At 38.3% G+C, this 21,809-nt stretch overlaps 1 protein-coding gene across 1 annotated transcript in view; it reads left to right on the plus strand.

Annotated features, from left to right (window-relative positions):
- Positions 1-21,508, plus strand: part of adcy1b (adenylate cyclase 1b) — a 43,753-nt gene extending 22,245 nt beyond the window's left edge. The window contains exons 5-20 of the mRNA XM_048164295.1: positions 3,076-3,203; positions 4,537-4,695; positions 4,797-4,938; positions 6,230-6,385; positions 10,167-10,361; positions 13,297-13,394; positions 14,080-14,164; positions 14,820-14,909; positions 15,005-15,264; positions 16,795-16,921; positions 17,416-17,532; positions 17,614-17,760; positions 17,856-17,954; positions 18,042-18,156; positions 18,613-18,737; positions 20,377-21,508. Coding sequence (XP_048020252.1) covers positions 3,076-3,203; positions 4,537-4,695; positions 4,797-4,938; positions 6,230-6,385; positions 10,167-10,361; positions 13,297-13,394; positions 14,080-14,164; positions 14,820-14,909; positions 15,005-15,264; positions 16,795-16,921; positions 17,416-17,532; positions 17,614-17,760; positions 17,856-17,954; positions 18,042-18,156; positions 18,613-18,737; positions 20,377-20,715 — 2,382 coding nt within the window. The 3' untranslated portion in view covers positions 20,716-21,508. The remainder of the gene's footprint in view (positions 1-3,075; positions 3,204-4,536; positions 4,696-4,796; positions 4,939-6,229; positions 6,386-10,166; positions 10,362-13,296; positions 13,395-14,079; positions 14,165-14,819; positions 14,910-15,004; positions 15,265-16,794; positions 16,922-17,415; positions 17,533-17,613; positions 17,761-17,855; positions 17,955-18,041; positions 18,157-18,612; positions 18,738-20,376) is intronic.
- The last annotated feature ends 301 nt before the right edge of the window (positions 21,509-21,809 follow it).

A 21,809-nucleotide genomic window follows, 5' to 3' on the forward strand; every position in this document is an offset into this window, starting at 1 on the left:
TTGACCAGTCGATGATATTGACGCCTCAAACAAGAGCATTAAAATTCATGATGTACATCTGCGTGTAACGGATTATTGAAAAAGAGGATATGTAGGGTTGGACTTGCTTATGTGCCGTGATTGTTAATTGTGGGAGTGGCTCTCAAAATGTATGCATAATACATATATAGATTAACATGACTCAAACTCAGATGCTGTGACAGACGTGTTTAACGCATTTAGACGTTTTCCTAAGTGCACAACTCACATTTTATGATTATATCCTTATCTGTAAATGTTAGAAAGTGAAAATATTCATTTTGTTTAGAATGTTGTTGAATGTAACATTTAGGCCCTACCTTTAAAATTCTACATACAACACAAATATTGTTATTGCCACATCTAGTTTTGTTGATTTCTGTTTAGGGACTCTTATTTTGATTTCCATTTCATTCCATGGTTCCTGTTTCCTTTGTGGTCACAGTGTTTGTCATTGGTTTCCTTGGTTACTGATTATGTTTCTTACCTGTGTCTAGTTTAGTTCATCATTTATACTCCTGAGTTTGATCTGTTCAGTGTCGGTTATTGTCTATGTTGTGTATGTGATTGCAGTTTCAATTCCTTAAATGATCATCTTTTGTTTATCAGATAAACCTGCTGCCTAGTTTCTTTCCTCTAGTACTTCCTGTGACTCAATATGACAGTATTATATGACAGAAGAGACTCAAGAGATTATAACATGTTTAGACTTCTTAGTTTTAAACTACTTTAAAACTGTGGACAAGCAGTTCTACTTGTTTTTTATAACATGACATTTATATTTGAAACCTTTTTGCAAGTCGCTCAGCTTATTCATCCATGCAAGTGACCTTCACATTTATGTTTGTTGTGATTTTAAATGTCTCGGTATATTGGTCTCATCTGAGGAGGCTGAAAACTAATAAAGATTTGATATTTGTCCTACTGTGGAGAGGTTGAGCTCTTCCCTGGAGCAATGAAACATGCTGATCCAGGAAACTAGGGATCCACTTCCTGCTCGGCAGAATCACTATACATACAACACACACAGCCTGAAGTGAGGCTTGTCATGTTGTGTGTTACTGATCCTCATGTCTGTGTCTGTACTAGTTAAGCAGGATATGTAGGTCTGTGTCCTCAAAGTCATATGTCAGTCATAGATGGCCAAAAATCAGGGATTTCAGGGTGTTCCTGTGCGGCTGCTGAGGTGAAATATGTGGTTTGAATCAATGTTCTGTGTTGTTTCTAATGTCTTTCTAGGTGTTTTCCTCCTGTCTGGTGTGTAAAGAGTCGCTCCTGATCTTCTGCTCTGTAGATGTGTCTCGTGTTCAGGGTTGCCAAGTCTGTGCAACAAAAATAGACCAATGGCCGGTCAAAAGTAGCTCAAAAATAGCGCAATGTGGTTTTTGTCCGTGGGTTGAAGTGACCCAAATAACATGATATTTAGCCCCTGGAATGCAAATTAGGGAACACCGCCAAAAACACAGATTTTACCCCCTGGAATTTTTACTGGGGGAACCCACTGAAATGCAATTGTTCTAGTTTTGAGTAGCAATTGGGCAGGTTTTGTTGTGAAAACTTGGCAACCCTGCCTGTGCTTCTTTTCAGCTGTTTTCTTGTGAATATGGTGCATCTGATCACTTAGAAAAGCAGCAGATCATGATCTTGTGTTGTCTATCAGTAATCTGAGTAAAACTACAATCAGTGACCACACGTATATAAATGGCTTCATGAGCATTTGATTTGATCTAATATAAAGTGGCACCATAATTCCATAATTCTTTTCAGTAATGACAGCCATCCCTGATGAGTCTGAAAATAACAACATATAAAGCTGCAGCATCAAAGTAAAAAACACTTATTTTGAACTTGATTTTAATGTTGACGGTATATCACCTAATAAACACTTGAAGTGAAGCAGCAGAACTAGAAGGCTTCCGTTATAATCAACAAGCCCCAGATACAGTGTGAATGAGAGAAACAGCTTCACTGATTTAGATGTATTTGAGCGTTCAGGACAAACTACTGTACATTTATATGAACCCGGACATGAAACCCAGGACTGAATTGCCAGCAGTTGCAATAGTGTGCAGACGCCAACTCAAACACAGACATACGTCTATGAACGTTAAGGGAATGTTCCATTTTATTATTCTTCAAACATTATGGGAACGTTACTTTTGAATATTCTCTGGCTGTTCTCAAACATGTATTAACATTTAAAAAATGAACATCCAATTAAAACATTTCAGAAGAATAACAATCTATATGTGCTAATATTTTGAGAACAATTTCAAAGACCAGATAACTTTGAATAAACACTACTGGCAGATGTTTGTTTATAACTTTGAGAGAACCTTGCCAGAACATTCCCTGTTAGAGTGAATATACATTTATATTAAATCAGTCACAGTGTTGTCAGAAGCCACTGCTTAAAGAGGACCTATAATGCCCCTATTACAAGATGTAATATAAGTCTCTGGTGTCTCCAGAATGTGTCTGTGAAGTTTCAGCTCAAAATCCCCCACAGATCCTTTATTATAGCTTGTCAAATTTGTCCCTATTTGGGTGTGAGCAAAAACACGCCATTTTTGTGTGTGTCCCTTTAAATGCAAATGAGCTGCTGCTCCCGGCCCCCTTTCCAGAAGAGGGCGGAGCTTTAACAGCTCAACAACAACAACAAAGCTGGAGAATCTCACGCAGCAAAAATGAGGATTGTCAGTAACGGTGGTGTCTGTAACAATCTAACCCTTGGGGGTTTATGTAAATTTTAGGGTTAGTGATGTCAAAAAAAACAGGAAGAAGCTTGTTGTAGTCCCTACCAGCCGTTGTAGTCCTTAAAAAGCAATTTCTGTAAAAGAAAATATCTCCGTTTGCATTGAACTTTGAGCGTCGTAGCTTTGTAGATGTTGTTTATGCTCAAACAGCAACATTACACACTAACTAAAGTTTAAAAAAGTGAAATCATAATCAAGAACCCCTTTAAAGAGTGTTATTCGTCTGAGGCATGTGCTATGAAACTCAACTCATGTTGAGTTCTAGTTGTAAAGGTTTTGCTTCTCCTGTGTTCATCTGTAGGAGAATCACTGCAGGCGAATCAAGATTCTGGGCGACTGCTACTACTGTGTGTCTGGACTTACTCAGCCCAAAACAGACCACGCTCACTGCTGCGTGGAGATGGGCCTGGACATGATCGACACCATCACGTGAGTGTGCGCTTCCTCCTCCTCAACACACACCTCTGCTGAAGGCTCTTGTTCAAGGGCAGCAGGGCGATGAGCTTCTGCCATAAATCTACTGTTCCATCAATCCGCCCTCAGACTGAATTCAGTAGCGATTGTCCAGTCATTCCTGTGAGGACATCTGCTCATACACTGAGTCCTTTGATTTACACGTGTTTCAGTTACAGTTTCATACATTTCAGTTATATTTCAGTTTCAGAGCTTTTTGATATATCAAACTGTCCTTGTGTGTTTTGAGCTTCTGAGCTTCTCAAATAAAACCTCGCCAACACTTTGAATTTTTTTAGCTTATAACTCAAAAATGGTCATCAGTTACCCAACTAACAGGAAACGTTCTCAGAACGTTAGCTAATGTTCTGTCAAGGTTCTCTCAAAGTTAGGAGCAAATGTTCTTCCAGTAACATTAATAGATTGTTCGTTCAAAGTTATCTGGTCTTTAATAATGTTCTAAAAATATTAACACATACATCATATGAAATATTTTAATTTTTAAATGTTACTACTTGTTTCAGAATATTCAGAGAACATTCAAAAGTAATGTTTCCGTAAAGTTTGAAGAACAATAAAATTAAATGTTTTCTTAATGATCACATAACCGAGAAAACAGTTTAAAAAACTGGACATTTTGAACATTCAGAAAACAGTCAGAAATTATGTTTTCATAACTTAATATGAAGATTAGTGAAACGTTCTTAGATTTTTTTTTAGCTGAAAACTCACCAACATCATTTCAAACCTGAATGATTTTCTTTCTTCTGTGAATAACAGAAAAAAGCTTATCTGAAGAATTGAATAATTTATTTTATATCCCTACAGCCATGGTTTAATAAAGGCTTTTAGAGAACTTTGAGAGCCTTGTATTAAAATAAACATCCATTTCCCAAAGTAGATGCCACTTTTTTGCTCTTCTATACCTTATTCATAACTATTTTGATATACTGAACCATTCTCATCTAACCTACAACTGATCTGATGGCAAGGTGGCAAAAATGATCTGATCTGAATCTATGCAACTTCACACAAGCCTTTATAGTATGTGCTACTGTAAGCATCATATCAGTTTGATGAGAGCACCACCTGCTGGTCAACAAGTTAGACACACATGCATTACAATATACTCCACCAGCCAAAAGTTTGAAATAATTAAGATTTGTTTTTGTTTTGTTTTTTTATTTCCAGACTTTTGACTAAAAGGTACTAAAAATAATTGATTAAACCACTTTTCATCAAACTAGTGATTATAGATGGCATCTACATAAAAACTAAGAGTCATTCAGACTGTCATTATGCCCGTCAGATCGGTGGCTGAAGCCACAGAGGTGGATCTGAACATGCGTGTGGGTCTGCACACGGGACGCGTGCTCTGTGGGGTGCTGGGCCTGAGGAAGTGGCAGTATGACGTGTGGTCCAATGACGTGACGCTGGCCAACATGATGGAGGCTGGTGGATTGCCTGGGTGAGCAGCTCAACTTATAGCTCTCTTTTCCCAGAATCAGGCCTAATGTGTTGTTTTGGATAGTTTTAGGACTGTTGTCCTTTCATGTGTTTGGTTTGCAGGAAGGTGCACATCACTCGCGCAACACTGGAGTGTCTGAATGGAGATTACGAGGTGGAGCCGGGAAACGGCCGCGAGAGACACGCGTTCCTGCTCAAACACGACATCGAGACCTTCTTCATTGTGCCATCTCACCGCAGGAAGGTGTGTGTGTGCTTATTTACACCATAGAGTATGGTCACAATCATCAACAAAATACAAACATGTCAACAATGATTAGTGTCCTGCTTTTCTATTGCCTTTTTTCCCTTATATATTTTAATAATCATACTAAATTAGGTATCATTCAAAAGCTGAAACTTTCAAAATTCATTTTGAAATCAGGCATTGTGTTACCATGGAAATGGTACTTTAAAACCATTTAGCAGGCTCCTCCCCCTAGTGGGCAGAGTTACATTTTACAAAATTTACTGCACTTATTTATAATCCAGACTTTTTCTAAATTTGGCAGAAAATATTGTTGGAAAGGTCTGAGACTCAAGGTTCCATATTTGGCCACTGTTTTGCGATATTATAGAGACATTTTTTGTGAAATGTATATTTATGACAGAAAAATGCATAAAAATCAATTTGTCACCCGTTGGCTATTTTATTTTTGGTACAGCACCTAAACGAAATCTCACAGCAAGCTCAATTTTTGTGATTTTAACTTCAAATTTGGAACACAACTTGATTAAACACAAGGCTTTGATTTTATACACTGTAAAAAGTAATACGCTATATCTACTCAATAAAATTTTGGCAACAAATTACAAGCAATATTATTAATTAAATTAAACAATTAGAATTGAGTCAGAATTAATCAAATTAATTCCTTATATGTCAATCATTTAAAATGAGTAAAACTCAAACAAAAATATCTGAATAGACAGACAGACGTCAAAGATGAATTAAGAACTCTTTATTTTTTATTGCCAACATTGATGACACCTGATGAAAACAAGCAGAATCATTGAAGGAAAGAGAAATACAAGAATTAACAGAGGTTTAGATGTTGGTGTTGATTTTATTGAAAATGATTGATCGCCATTATGGTGGTCAGTGTTTCTTTTAGTTGGGCAGTTTGACTCTTTGCTTTTTATGTCAGTTTGTGGTTTTTGTAATGGTGTTTGCTAATTTTACACATTTTAAATGGTTGACTTTTAAGGAATTGTTTTGATTCATTCTAACTCAATTTTTATATGTTGAATTTAATTAACAAAATTGCTTGTAATCTGTAGCCACAATTTTATTGAGTAGATAGTAGTGTAACTTTTTACACTTTTTATACTTTTTTTTAAACAATGCTTTGCATTACATTTAGCTCATGTTTCACATGGACGGTCCCTGATGCCTATATTTTTTTATTTTAATGTCACATGATTTTCATACTCAGTCATAGTTGACTGAATTTGGGATTAGATCTGCTCACTACAATTTGTATGTGTTTTTACAGATTTTTCCTGGTCTGATCCTGTCAGACATCAAACCTGCCAAAAAGATGAAGTTCAAGACCGTGTGTTACTTACTGGTGCAGCTCATGCACTGCCGCAAGATGTTCAAGGCTGAGATTCCCTTCTCCAACGTCATGAACTGTGAGGATGGCGACAAGGTATGTCTGTTTAAATAAGGACACACTCTTGCTGTTTGTGTATGATGAATGTAAAATGAATGTATTTTTCCCCAAGACAAACTGATGTCTGATGGTAATGATGCAAAGCAGCTGGTGTGTGTTGTCTTGATCTGGACATCACACAGCTGTTTAGATCATTCCAGCTGCTGTCACTCTCCGGCTACGTTCACACTTTCAGTCCAAATCCCATTATTTGTTCATACATTTGGGATATGGTCTAAATGATTGACTGTCCACGCTATGTATCTGATTTGTTTGCCCTGTGGCGCTCTTTCATTTTCCGGTATATCTACATTGGTTTTTATGATAATGACATTGGGTTGGCATGCCTATGCCAAAAAACAACAATGTGTAAGCAGTAAATTGTAATTTTTCACTCAAACTGTACTTCGCAATAACACAACTGGACCCATTTTATTAAGTGTGAAGTGTCTTTAAAGGGATAGTTCTCCCAAAAATGACAATTCTGGCATCATTTACTCACCCTCAAGTTGTATGAGTTTCTTCTGCTGAACACAAAAGAAGATCTTTTGAAGAATATGGGTAACCAAACAGGCCCAAAGCCCTTGAGGGTGAATAAATGATGACAGAATTTTCATTTTTGGGTGAACTATCCCTTTAACTACTGTGAACGAACATTTAAATGAATCATTTGACATGCATGCTTTACATTGTAAGCATTCATGTAATTACAGCTGTGATTAATATCACAATCTAGAAATTGCACTGTTGTCCTCTTAACCTTAACCTGTCCTAACCTTACCCATATCCTACCTCAATAGCAGCACATGTGTTGTAGTACAACATCAACACAACAAGTACATGTACATAACAATTACAGTAGTTAAAAACACCTAATATAAAGTGGGACCCTACTTCGACATGGGATCTGGGGAACACCCTCAGCGTGACCGGTGTCTGAACATGTGTACCAAACATGACAATCTATATCAGACATGACATCATGAGTGGATCAAAGAGTTTTCATCAGTGTGTTCCTCAGTGTAGGCACTTCCTCACACCAGAGGACTCACACAACCTCGTTGTTATCTTTCTTGGCCTGGAGCATACATGTGCAGCTCTCGAGGGAGGTATGAAGGCTCAGATCGCATTTGTCTCTCCTTTTGAGGGGGGAGGAATCTGGGTAAGTATTAAATATTTGGAGAACCACATGGTGATGTTTCGACTGGGCCTGATTCTCCCATCAGTGGATGTAATGGCCCATGCCACAAGTAGGTTAATTCTGCCCTGTTCGCATGAGAAATGGGAATTTGTTCGTGGTTGCTTCGATGAGCGCTTCCTAGTGGGCCATGAATGTCCTTCCCTCGTGAGCCTACCATTTCTTTCAAACCTTCATATTGAGGTAGAGAAGTCTTGAAACCATATGTGGCTCTTGTCTTTCATTTCCAGTATTTGAGCTATTAGAATATGGAGGGCCTGGGTAAGCACAGGTATGTGAAGATAGTGGTTTATCTTTCACAGTGTGAGGCGTCTTTACTTAAGACTCCGGCCTTGCCTTCAAAGCCGTGTCAAACCACTTCACAGCTTGTGAGGAAGGTGTATGCAGCAGTGGGACAGGCCAATGTACCAGGCCGACCTGCTTAAGGACTTGGATCAGGGACAAGGACTGTCTCCTGAAGCAGTGGCGTAAAAGAGTTGATGACGTATTTTGCAGATTGGCGTATTTGATTCACGTGTTCAGACAACGGTCACACTGAGGCCATTCCCCATAATGTCAACTCCAGATGCTGCGTCTCTTTCTGCTTTCTTAGGGAACCAGGGTTACAGCCGTAACCTGAGACTTTCTACAATGTCTTTTAAAGTGACATAGGCAGATAAGCTACATGAAATCAGATTAGAGCAGTCAGGACTGAAATGGATTTCCATAAATGTGGAATGAATATGAATAGAATTTCAAACCACATATGAATGTAGCTTAAAATGGACTTGTAAAAAATTGTATTTAGGGAAAGATTTACTAACAAAAAGCATCAGTGCAACACCTCTTTTGGTATTAAAAAACTACTGTAAGGTTTTACATCTGTCCCTATTTTATATGCATTTGTAGAAGTTGGCCCACGCCAGTCTATGACGTCAGTGTGTTCCTCATTGTAGGCACGTCCTCACACCAGAGGACTCACACAATCTCTGTGTTATCTTTCTTGGCCTGGAACATACATGTGCAGCTCTTGAGGGAGCTCTTTTTGAGGGAGGGAGGGGGGCTGGGGTTATTTGGGGAAGTAGTAAATATTTGGAGAACCACATGGTGATGTTTTGACTGAGTCTGGTTCTCCCACCAGCCCTGCATATGGGAACTATTGGATGTAATGGCTCATGCCACTCACAGGTTAATTCTGCCCCGGGAATTTGTCTGTGGTTGCTTGGATGAGCGCTTCCTAGTGGGCCATGAATGTCCTTTCCTCATAAGGTCTTTCAAACCTTCATATTGATGTAGAGAAGTCTTGGTAGAAACCATACTTGGCTCTCATCTTTCATTTCCAGCATTTGAGCTATAAGAATATGGAGGGCCTGGGTAAGCACAGGTGTGTGAAGATGGTTCCCCCGTGGGGGAACCACTGGTGGTTTATCTTTCACAGTGTGAGGCGTCTTCACTTACGGCTCCAGCCTTGCCTTCAAAACCATGTCAAACCACTTCGCGGCTTGTGAGGAAGGCGTATGCAGCAGCGGGACAGGCCAGTGTACCAGGCCGACCTGCTTAAGGACTTGGATCGTGGACAAGGATTGTCTCCTGAAGCAGTGGCAGAAAAGAGTTGATGACGTATTTTGCAGATTGGCGTATTTGATACATGTGTTCAGACAACGGTCACACTGAGGCTATTCCCCATAATGGGGAATGGCCTCAACTCCAGACGCCGGTCTCTTTCCCATTTCTTAGGGAACCAGGGTTACAGCCGTAATTTGAGACTTCTGAAATGTCTTTTAAAGTGACATAGGCAGACATGAGCTACATGAAATAAGATTAGAGCAGTCAGGACTGAAATGTATTTCCATGAATGTGGAATGAATATGAATAGGATTTCAAAACACATATGAATGTAGCTTAAAATGGAGTTGTAAAAAATTGTATTTAGGGCCAGATTTACTAACAAAACGTGTCAGTGCAACACCTCTTTTGGTATTAAAAACTACTGTAAGGTTTTACATCTGTCCCTATTTCATATGCATTTATAGGAGTTTTCCTTTCAGATGCAAAATTAATAGGAGGAGAGTATTTAAATGAATCATGCAATGTGATTTACTATGGTTTGTGCTAGTCCGTATACTGGGACTTGCGCCATTATTTAATACCCAGAAAAAGCATGTCTTACCCCCATTTAGTGCTGTGATAGCTGATGTAGGAGGAGGAACCACAGGGAACAGAGCGCGTGTTAGAAGGGAGAGAATCTTCTCCACTCGTGTTAATTTATTTCGAATGCCAGAGGAACACACTATCTGACCATAAAATTTGCCAAGCCATGCTATTTTTAATTTGCTGTGTTGTTAGTAGATCACTCGCACCTGATTAGCAACGGCTCTGCGCTGCTCTAGATTGCATTGGTCAGTAGATTCACCCGCAGAAGTTTCCTCTCCTATCCCATCATTGCGCGTATTTGCCCTGTTTAGTTAATCTGGCCCAAAATGTGATTTTTTTTGCCACATATATATGATTGGATTCCAATCGGATATGCACAAAAATCAGATTTGGACTGACAGTCTGATAAAGGCTTCACAGCTTCATCATGTGATCGTCCGTTGGCAGAGGAGGGTTCTCCGCTCCGCACCGGAGAAGCTAAGGAACCGCACGTCGACGTCGGCCAACGCCGCTCAGAGCAGCCCGGGGACACGCGTCAACCGCTACATCAGCCGTCTGATCGAAGCCCGGCAGACGGAGTCCGACACGGCTGACCTGAACTACCTCACGCTCATGTACAGAGACTCTGAGCGAGAGCGCCGGGTGAGAGCCATTAACACTCCATCAACACATATAAGTTATCAGTCATCACTGTGTTAAACAGTTTTAGTGGAATGAATGAAGTCTGCTGCAGACGCACAGTTGAATGCGATCACATTTACTGTTGTACGGCAATTTTTCACTGGCAAAATCCAGTAATTTCAATAGAAATACATGCAATCTGGAATTTTGTGTGAGGGTGAAAGAAAAGAAACAGAAAGCTGCTTGGTTTGAAAGTGACTTCAGTGTGAGCTGTTAGCTTCATACACTACACTATTGACAATATAAAATGGACCTTTAATGCCTGTGAAAACTTTGCTGAAATTTCACTAATGTGACCGCACCACCATGTCCTAACCAGATGTGAAGCGATACATTTCCAGCAACAAGCAGTTTGTCTGTCCATACCAGAAGGGCATGTGGGCGGAGTCTCTCTGCAAACACACTGCATTCACAACCAAATTAAAGGCAGGGTAGGTAAGAAATTTTGTTCCAAATTTGTTTAAACTTTCTATATATATACATGCATAATTAAAATGTAAGAACTCTGAAAAAAGAGTATAAAAATCGAGTGACTCTAGACCGTTTAATCTGTATTAAACACAGCTCATTATTTCCATCCGGGACGAAACATAGGATTGGCTTAGGCGGCTGTCACTCTCTCGCAACCATGGCAACCACCCTTTTGCCACACATGACCTGCCCACTTGCGCGCACACGTTTGATTTGGGGAATCCAAGAGGCATGGATCCTAGGAATACCAAAACAATGGCAGAGAAACAGCAAGCTAAATTCACAGTACCGGCCTATGCAGTTAGTGAAGGCAAACCAGGCAAAAAAAGGAAGACAGTAACAGTACAAGAAAAGGCAATGAACAAAAAGTCTTTGGATAAACAAAGAAATAAAACGCGAGTTAATATCGGCGTGGCTTTCCAGCGATGGCGAGAACTGAGGGAACTCAAGGGGCTGAAAAGTGACTCCTTGATGGCTTTATTTCTGCTGGACAGGTAAATCTTTCTTTTTGTATTTTGATCATACATATTTTTTTGTTTATTTTTTCATGAAGCATGTGTCATTAGCACACGTAGCTGCGTAATATAGCTAACATAACATTACTTAGCGAGCCGTAGTAGAGACGATAAATAATGATAGCTATAGTGTTGAATTGTGCATAATTTTACCCTCTGTCTAAGTCTTTTACCATGTTCACCTGTAAGTTTACCTGCACGTTTTTTTCGCCTTTGTTTTGTTTTTATATTCTCTACCTATGTTTACTGATGTCTTTATCTTGTATCTGTGTGTGTCGTACACACTTTGTTGTATGTGTGTGTTATTATTTTGTGTCTGCAATGCAGTTGTGAGTTGATATTTGAGTGTATGTTACTCTGTTGATCTGTAGAACAACGTATATGTTATGAATCTTACACGAAATTCATCTTCATCACAGTGTAAATGATGGTAATGGAAAAACGTGTATCATGCAACCTGTTTTTAGCTTTGCCTTATAGATAACTAGCTCGTTAGCGATTCAAAAAATATATATTTTAAACTTTACCAATATCAATATGCTAGCTTGATAGTGAGTACTAAAATACATCTTGTTTATCTTCATAATTATAAAGTTATTTTTATTACATGTGATTCTGACATGATGTCACTACATGCACTGTGCTCCTTCCTCTCCGCTCGTCTCAGGTAAATAATGCGTCTTCCAGCTCAGTGGTCGGAGTCACACGTTCATGCGTTTTGGGGGCGTGGCTTTGGAAGGAGCCCAGAAGGGAGGGGGTGGAGTGAATGGAAATAATGAGCTGTCTTTAAAACAGTCGTGAGAGGTCTACAGACACTCGATTTTTATACTTTCTTTTTCAGAGTACTTACATTTTAATTATGTATTGATATATAAATAAAGTTTAAACAAATTTTGAAAAAAAGTTTTTTATACATTTTTTTGCCTACCCTGCCTTTAATCCAAAATCACAGCCAATCAGAAGAGTGTGTGGGCGGAGTCTCTCTGCAAATACACTGCATTCACAACCAAATTAATCCAAAATCACAGCCAATCAGAAGAGTGTGTGGGCGGAGTCTCTCTGCAAGTGCACTGCATTGGCAACCAAATGGATAGGCACACAATCAAATTCATAAATATTACAGCATTTTAACATAATTAAAAATACACACAGTCTTTGTCACAGAGTACATGAAGTGAATTATCCATTGTTTCTTACAGTATGGCTATAAATGATATTCAAACTCAAATTAGATGCTTTTAACATTAAATAAAGCACATAACAGGACGTGAGACTGGAATTGCAGACGACTCGTTTTGGCAGTTCAGAATCAATACTTTCTTTTAAGAGGCAATAACTTTATTTGTTGTGCACTTTGCTCTTTAAAACATTGCATACCTTTTACATTCACAAACAGCTATAGACACTGCATGAAAGGTAATATTAAAAAATCGTAATAAAAAGCATTATTTATTATAATGCTTGTTAACAGCAGGTGTTCATCACTAATGCTCAGTCACTTTTAACTTTAACTCTGTTTCAGTGTTACTTTAACATTATATAGAGAGGGACCATATGTACTCTGATCAGAGTTGATTTAACTCTAGAGATTTTGTTGTGTAATCAGTACCTGAGATTATCATTGTCATACTTTGTTGTACCAAACCTTTTCTAGAATAGAATCGTCACATATCACCATTGTGGCTGGTTAAGACAAAAACTGTGCCTTTTTCAAAAAAGATACCTTTTATCACATTGCAGTGTCATGTCTGGTTAGGACATGGTGTAAACTCAGTCATGAACATGTGGAATTCAGTTAAATCACATGAATTTGAGCTGCTGTAACTGCTCAGCATATCTCTTTTGTTTTTAACCATGTTTAAGCAAACGCTGTGTGAATATGACAGTGATGGTGTGATGTGTGTCTTTAGTATCATCAGCTGAATGACGAGTACTTCACCGGCGCTGTCGTTCTGTCTCTCGTCCTTGCTGCTCTGTTCGGCATCATCTACCTTCTCATCATACCACAGTACGTATAGCAGGATTTCTCTCAGCCACAGGAGTTGTTGTTGTGACAGAGAAATACTCGACATGTCAATAGTATGAGGACATCACCTTCAGGCTGAAAGGGTTGGCTATTCCAGTGGAAACAGATTTCAACTGTACACATACAGTGACATTTTAAAGTATGCTATGTTTTAGACATTACAGTTTCTCTCAGTCGCTTTGGCTCAATTCGTTTCTGGTTCACATCAGATTTGAATTTCTTATTTAAGCAAGTTTCATGTGTTTTGGCACATGTATAAAAGAGTAAGTGCATTTGTGTACAGTAACTAAATGCACATGCCTTGTTGATCAAAACTGATGAGTTAGCTGCACAAATTCTAAATATTCTTTCATCGTGTGATTTGCTTATTAATGATAGTACTTTAATTGTATTGTATTCTTACAGCTCTGTAATAAAATAAAGTGATTTGACTCTGAAGTATTGTGCATACAGTTGGCTTGCGCGCTCCCCTTTAAATCACAATATATGCGTTGGAATATCATGATACAATTTTTCTCTGTTTCACAATACTCAACTGATGATTGTAAACTGAGGTTGGTGTCATTAGAAGAAGTATCTGTGCTGAATTTTATATAATAGTGTCAGTTCTTCTGTGCGCTGACTTTTATTATTATTATTTTTCATGTCTTGTGTCTGTGGCTCTCAGGGGGACTGTTGTGCTGGTGCTGCTGGTCTTCTGCATCTGTTTTCTAGTCGTGTGTATCATGTACCTGCACATCACTAGAGTTCAGGTAAGAAACTCACTCAAACCTGGTCCAACTAGTTTCATGTTCAGGTTCAAGTTAGTAATTAGCGTTTCAGATATTTTAATTTTTTAAATGTGTGTAAATATTAAGATTATTTTACACTCAAAAAATGCTGGGTTAAAAATGCTGGGTTGTTTTAACCCAGCAATTGGGTTAAATTTTTTGCGCAATGTGCTGGGCAGTTTTATTTAACCCAACTATTGTTTAAAAATGACTATATGGCTGGCCTTAAAATTAACCCAAAATAGGTTGGAAATAAAAAAAAATCAGACATAATTACTAGAGGCAACAATAATAATCAAAAGTTTTCTGGGTTAAAACAAACAAATTGCTAGATTTGTCCATTTTCAACTTGGGTTGTTTTTAACCCAGCATATTTTAGAGTGAGTACTGCATTAAAAGTTTTTAAAGGTTGTTTTGAAGGATACTGATATAAAATTGCATTAAAAGGTTAGTTTACCCAAAAATCAAAATTCTGTCATCATTTACTCACCTTCATGTTGTTCCAAACCCATAAGACTTTTGTTCATCTTTGGAACACAAATGAAGATATTTGACCATAGAATTTTGATTTACTTGTTCCTATTCTGTAATTTGATCTTCCAGCATCTTCTCTAATCTCTCTCTGTGTCTGTCTCAGTGTATTCCAGGGTGCCTCACCATACAGATCCGGACCGTTCTGTGTGTGTTCATAGTGCTCTTAATATACGCTGTGGCTCAGGTCTATGTGGTAAATCATCTCAAAATCATTCTTACAGCATCTCACCCTCAACTATTTCAATACTGTAAAGAAGACTTGTGTAACTCCATCTCTCTCTCTGTCAGGTGGGTTGTATGCCGTGGCTTTGGCCCACCAACTCCACACGCTCCATCGTGATCCTTGATGCGGCCGGAGGGCTGAACCGCACTATGGCCGAACTCCCATGTGAAGGCGCCCAGTACGCCTTCCTGTCCTGCGTAGTGGGGACACTGACCATGGCGCTCTTCCTGCGAGTGTCCTGGCTGCCCAAAGTGATCCTGTTACTGCTGGTGGTGGTGCTGTACATCACCATACTGGAGCTCAGTGGATTGCGACACATGCCAGGGTGAGAGACGGCTGATGGAGGGCGCTGCAATCTCAAAAATAAAAGGTTCAGTGGGGTTTTATATAGAACCCTGTGTCACATGGTTTGATGGTAGAAATGAATGATGAAGATAAAGATCATCTAAATAACTATATTTGAAGTTTATTTTGAGTAAAAAGGTGTTTTCTTTACCAAGAAAGTGGCAAGATGAAAACCACTATTTTCTGTTTCAAACTTTCACATAGCATCTTTTGGTTATAAAAACTCAAATCTACATTTTGATTTTAAAAAGTTCATTAAGTATTATTTTTTTTCCCCAAAATGCAATAAATCCACTTTTTTACTTTTTTCAAAATGTAATTAATCCATCAAAATAAAAGTTATTTTTCAAATTGAAAATACACAACAAAGTAAGTTGATTCACATATATGACAGAGTCTAAACTTTGCCAATATTAATCTTATACACAGGCATTTTACTAAAAATACATTCAGCCGTCACTTCCAAAATGAATTCAATGGGTCATCTTGTTAATGTTATAAATTATTTGTCATTACCGATTAAAAAGTATCTGGCGCCACCACGCGGTTAAGTAAACACATTTGCCGAGGACATTGGTATTAAAAACCTTCAATGTTTACAGTGGGTGGAATGGTACGCTGTGATTGGTTGAGCGGATATATCGCATTCTGCAGAAAAAGGAGACTGGCGTTTGTTGCGTTTTGGAAAGAAAGGGAGAAAACATAACAGAATAACACAACGGATATCGCATTTTGCACAAAATTAATAAATTACTTTTCAATACCGACCAGATACAATACTGATTTTGGCAGAAACTCAATTTTTTTAAAATGGCATTTATCGTGTTATGGAACCAAACTCTTCATTTATTAAACATTACAAAACTCAGGTAAACACTAGAACAATAACAGGAACCAAATCACACTATACATAAACAAGAACCGACCAGGAGTAACAGAAACACAGGGCTTAAATACACTGAGCAAACAAAGGAAGCTAAATGAAACACAGGTGAAACTAATCAGTAACTATGGAAACAATCTAGGGCATAATCAGTAACCGAGGAGACAGCGAAAACAAGACACAGGAATAACTAAACAGAACATAATTCTGACACCCTGGGGTTCTTGATTAAATTTTAAAGAACGCTTTATGCCAAAATGTTTATATATATATATATATGTATACACATTATTTATACATCGTTCATGGAACGTTCATCTAATGTTATTTAAATGTTACTACTTGTTTCCGAACATGCAGAGAACAATCAAAAGTAACATTCCCATAATGTTTGAAGAAGTATAAAATGAATTGTTTCCTTAATGATCATATAACCAAGAAAACAGTTTTTAAAATATATTGTTTTAACTGGATGTTTTGAACATTTAGCAAACGTTCAGAAATAATTTTTCATAATAGTTTTCAGAATTTAAAAGTTTTGCCCATATTGCACAAAGTATAAGGAGAAGCTGCTCAGCTGAATCGGTCTGGTGATTGTGTGTGTTGTGCTGTATTTCTCGAGTGCAGATGGGGGTTGCTGAGTTTTCGTGGTCTGGAGCCCATCGTCTCTCTGCTGCTCTTCTCCACCGCTCTGGCCCTTCACTCCAGACAGATGGACCTCAAACTACGGCTCGACTTCCTCTGGGCCACTCAGGTACATGGAGAACATCACAGACTGTGCTCAAATCAGCTCTTAATGCAGTCAGAAGAACCAGAAATACACCCAACACCACCACCATATTTTGACTATCCGTCAGTATTTTCCCATTTTCTCTGTCAGGTTGCGGGGATGTTTGAGCCCATGTCCATCACAGATATTTTTGCATTATTTAAATGTATTAATTTAGCAGAGCAACAGCAACATAAAATAATATTTCTTTATGTAATATTTAACATAAAGTAGCCATAATAATAGCAGTGCAGTTAGTTTAGTGGCCCTAAGTTTTAATTTTTAGGAGTTCAAGCATGTAGCTCTGAAACCGTACTGTAATTGTTACATTTTCCAAGGATCAGTATTCTCCCCCAAAAGTGAGACCAAAACGTAAGATGTAGATGCTTGAAACTACAGCCTGATGGGGGCGCTACAATACTTGAACTGTGACATCATGACTTTATGACGTGGCTTTCTCTTGGTCTGTGTGTGTTCAGGCCGAGGAGGAGAGAGACGGCATGGAGAAAGTCAAACTGGACAACAAGAGGATTCTCTTCAACCTGCTGCCGGTTCATGTGGCACAACACTTCCTGCTGTCCAACCCCAGAAACATGGTGAGAATACTTCAAAACAATGTAATCAGCACATTCATTTAAAAGAATTGTTGAGCTCATTCCCTGGTTCTCGTGTGGCAGGATCTGTATTACCAGTCCTACGCTCAGGTGGGGGTGCTGTTTGCCTCCATTCCCAACTTCAACGACTTCTACATCGAGCTGGATGGAAACAACATGGGTGTGGAGTGTCTGCGACTGCTCAACGAGATCATTGCCGACTTCGACGAGGTCATTTTCCTACTTTGAAAGGACATTGTAAAACATTTCTGTGATCATGCTGGCACTCCTGATCCATTTCAAGCCCTGTTTCAACTGTTTTGCAGCTCATGGACAAAGAGTGCTACAAGGACATCGAGAAGATCAAGACCATCGGCAGCACATACATGGCAGCGGTGGGGCTGGTGCCTACCATTGGGACCAAGGTCACTAAATCGGCTACAATACATATTTAAAAAATGCAAAAATAGCTACAGAGCATCTGTGAACATGATTTGTTTTCTCCTTCATAGGCAAAGAAATCCCCTGCTGCCCACTTGAGCACCATAGCAGACTATGCCATTGAAATGTTTGACGTTCTTGATGAAATCAACTATCAGTCATATAATGATTTTGTCTTGAGAGTGGGTAAGCATATACTGCTGTGTTCACATCAATTCCTCCACCAAATCTGCACTTCTACCATTTGTAAAGATGTGCAACATTTTGAACATTTTTTGAAATATTTGAGAAAGAAATGACTCCTTTTCATTCCTCCAGAAGTTATCATTCAATGCAATACAAGTCGCTTTCGATAAAAGCATCTGGTGAATGCATAAATGAGAAAGTAATGATAAAATGTTAAATATTTCTTACAAGTTTTATTATACTTCTTCTACAATACTATTATAGATACAGTGAATGACCAAATACAACAACCTCACAATCGAAACCTAATTGCTGAACTGGATATTTTGTGACATTATGTCACAGTTTATCAATCATTTGTTCAAAAATCCAGATTTTTAAGTGTTTTCTCATTCTCAGTTAAATGTAGGAACTGTTGAGGATGTTTTCTGATGTTTTTATCTCTTGAATGCACAGGTATTAATGTGGGTCCAGTAGTAGCAGGGGTGATCGGGGCTCGACGGCCACAGTATGACATTTGGGGGAACACGGTGAACGTCGCCAGCCGAATGGACAGCACGGGGGTCCCAGGGAAGATCCAGGTACTCGTATATGCTGACACTGTGATATATATTCTTTATGGGTGAATTTCACAAAAACCATGTCCAGGTCACATGTCAAAATTGAAGGAAAAAAACATTTTGCATAAAGAAAGTAAAGCCTATTTTTAGAATCATTAACATCTTATTAGGCTATTTGAACTGTAAAGTTGTTTAAATTGTCGTTTTTACTGTCAATTTATGGTTTGGATGTTACCATAGGCATAAGGTATTAATTTTATTTGTGCAGGTCTTAAAAAGGTCTTTAAAAGCCTTAAATTTGATTAAAAAACACTGCAGATACAGTTTAATTGTGATGTTATTTTCATAGCAATAAAGTATGATTGTAAAGCAAATAAATTATATTTTTATTTAATTTCTTTATTTTTAATGTTTACATCATGTAGTACAGTATTTGTTCAAATCTTCATGCAAAATAACTACATTTTATGGACCAGGAACATACTTACTGTTCATATCTACTAGAGCTGTCAATAGATTAAGATTTTTAATCACATCCTTTTTTGTGTGATTATTTGTACACTTATCATACAATTATGCATATACAGTTTATCTTGTTTAACACATTCATTTTATCATCATTTGCTATATCCAGCAAAGTAAACCATGTGATTTTTTCAAAACTGGATTTTCTGCAAGCATTTTTTTAAAGTTAAATTTAGGTGTCTTTCTAACAAAAGGCACACTTGGCAACTCCAGAGGAACACCAAATAATATAGCGAGTCCATATAACATAAATTTATGCACCAAAGCACCCATAAAAAAAAAAAAAAAACATTACAGAAATCAAGCAACAGCAACGAGCTTGTTTACATTTTAGACATTTCAAGTTGCAATACCCAACAGAACCACATGGACATGCCAAAAAACCCTAAACCAACCGCCTTGACCAGACTGCATATATCTACTACAGTACACGGATCCATTCAGAATTACTAAACACAGCAACATACACATGACAAATCAATACATTATCCTTATTGTATGTGGAAACGATGTGAATGTACTGAAACGTGTCTGTGCATAAATGCAGTATGAGATCAGTGTGTCGAGAGCACACATACACGGTTCGTTTGCGCATCAATATAACGGACTCTCGTGTGCTTACTGTATGATTCCTGTACGTCACTGCAATCATCTTTACCTTGACTGAAATCCTCATCTATCAAAACTTTACTAGCAAGACACTGGTTTGCTTTATCGAGCTGAGAGTCGTAGTTTGTGTATCATCTGGCTATACAGTGGTGGGATGTTTTAACATCATATTTAATCTGTATTTCACACAGTGCGATGTGAGAGGGCTCAAGCTCTTCAGAAACAAACACAGTAATATGACTGAGCTCGTGTTTTAAAGCGAAACACACACTGGAATTAATAATTCGCTGCAAACTGGCCTTGAGTCACTACTCTCTCTGCCATCTCTCATGTAACCAAACCTGGTTTGGATTTATTGTTTGAATGAATTTGCTTACTGGATCATTGGTCTGAAAACTTTCCTGGAGTTTAATGGCCTGAAATTATATAATTGCAAACAGAGAAGAGAAATCAGGTTAAAGGGTTAAAATACAAATAAATAAATATGCATGTACATATATTGATTTGAATATAAATTATCTTCCAGGTGACAGATGACGTCTTCCGTATGCTTCAGACGGACTATGATCTGGTGTGTCGTGGCAATGTCAGCGTGAAAGGCAAAGGTCAGATGCTCACGTACTTCCTGGAGGGCAAAGCGCAGGACGCCGGTAACAGAGCGCTGCATCACACCGGCGGCCTGGAGCGCAAGGTTCACGCCATCGCCCGCTCCAGCGGCACGCAGGCCAAAGCCAGCAGCAGCTTGTCCGTGTCCTCGGGCTTCGCTGCCAGGGTGGGCATGGGCAGTACTCACGGGACACACGGTCACAGCTCCAATGTGCCTTCAGTCGGAGAAGAGGAGGAGACCAAAGAGGAGGAGGTGTAGGAATCACGTCTGCAGGTGGAACGAATCAACTGTGTCTTCCCTTTGTACCCAGCTATCAATAATATATTCCAAGAACGTTTTGCTAACGTTCCCTTTAAGATTTTTTTTTTCTGAATGCTCCCTTATAATATCCAGTTTTTTAAATGTTTTAAAAACATTTTTTTCTTTTCTTGGTTATTCGAATGTTAATGGAACATTCCATTTGATCATTCTTCAAACATTGCGGGAACGTTACTTTTGAATGTTCTCTGAACGTTCTGAAATGAGTAGTAATATTTAAAACGTTAGACAAATGTCCAACTAAAACTAAAACGTTCCATGAACGATGTATAAATAATCCTAATGTTTTGAAAACATTATTAAAGACCAGATACCTTTAAACGAACATTCTATTAACGTTACTGGAAGAACGTTTGTTCATAACTTTGAGAGAACCTTGCCAGAACGTTCCCTGTTAGCGATTTACCTTTTCATAACGATTCTTCACTTCATGCTCTTTTAAAGACTTTCCACCATCACATCATATCCTCCTGGATAAATTCATTTCTTTCCCACTCAAGTCATTGAAGTCAATGGGCTGTGAATGTCCACATAATCATAAAGACGTGAATGCTCTTTGAAATTGAAGGATTTTGCGGCCCTGCGTGAACATTCAAAGCCTCAAGTGATCTTTTGCAAGGCGCCATTTTTTTATGCATCCTAAGCCAACATCTTATATGAACTGTACATACTAGATGTTCATACAGTTAGATTTTGTGTATTTTTTTGTATTAAACTCTCCAGTGCATTTGAATGAATGTGATAGTGTGTGTATGAGACACATTTATAACAGATAGACGGCAATAGAACAAGCACATGCTCTGCATCTGAACAAACAGTGCGCTAGATTTTTTTAATTCATTTTTCTCACAATCTTCATCACATGTGACACACGTTTCTAAAGGTTAATACTCTCCGATGTTAATGACACATTTATAGCTGCACTCTGATTTATTAATAATAATTATACAATACAAAAATTTATCTGATGCTTCCAAAGCCTTACATTAGGATACAGAGAGTTTATATGTTTAAGTACACATTGTTTTAAAGCA

The sequence above is a fragment of the Megalobrama amblycephala genome, linkage group LG17, assembly GCF_018812025.1.
Source record: "Megalobrama amblycephala isolate DHTTF-2021 linkage group LG17, ASM1881202v1, whole genome shotgun sequence".
In the NCBI taxonomy this organism is placed as follows: domain Eukaryota; kingdom Metazoa; phylum Chordata; class Actinopteri; order Cypriniformes; family Xenocyprididae; genus Megalobrama; species Megalobrama amblycephala.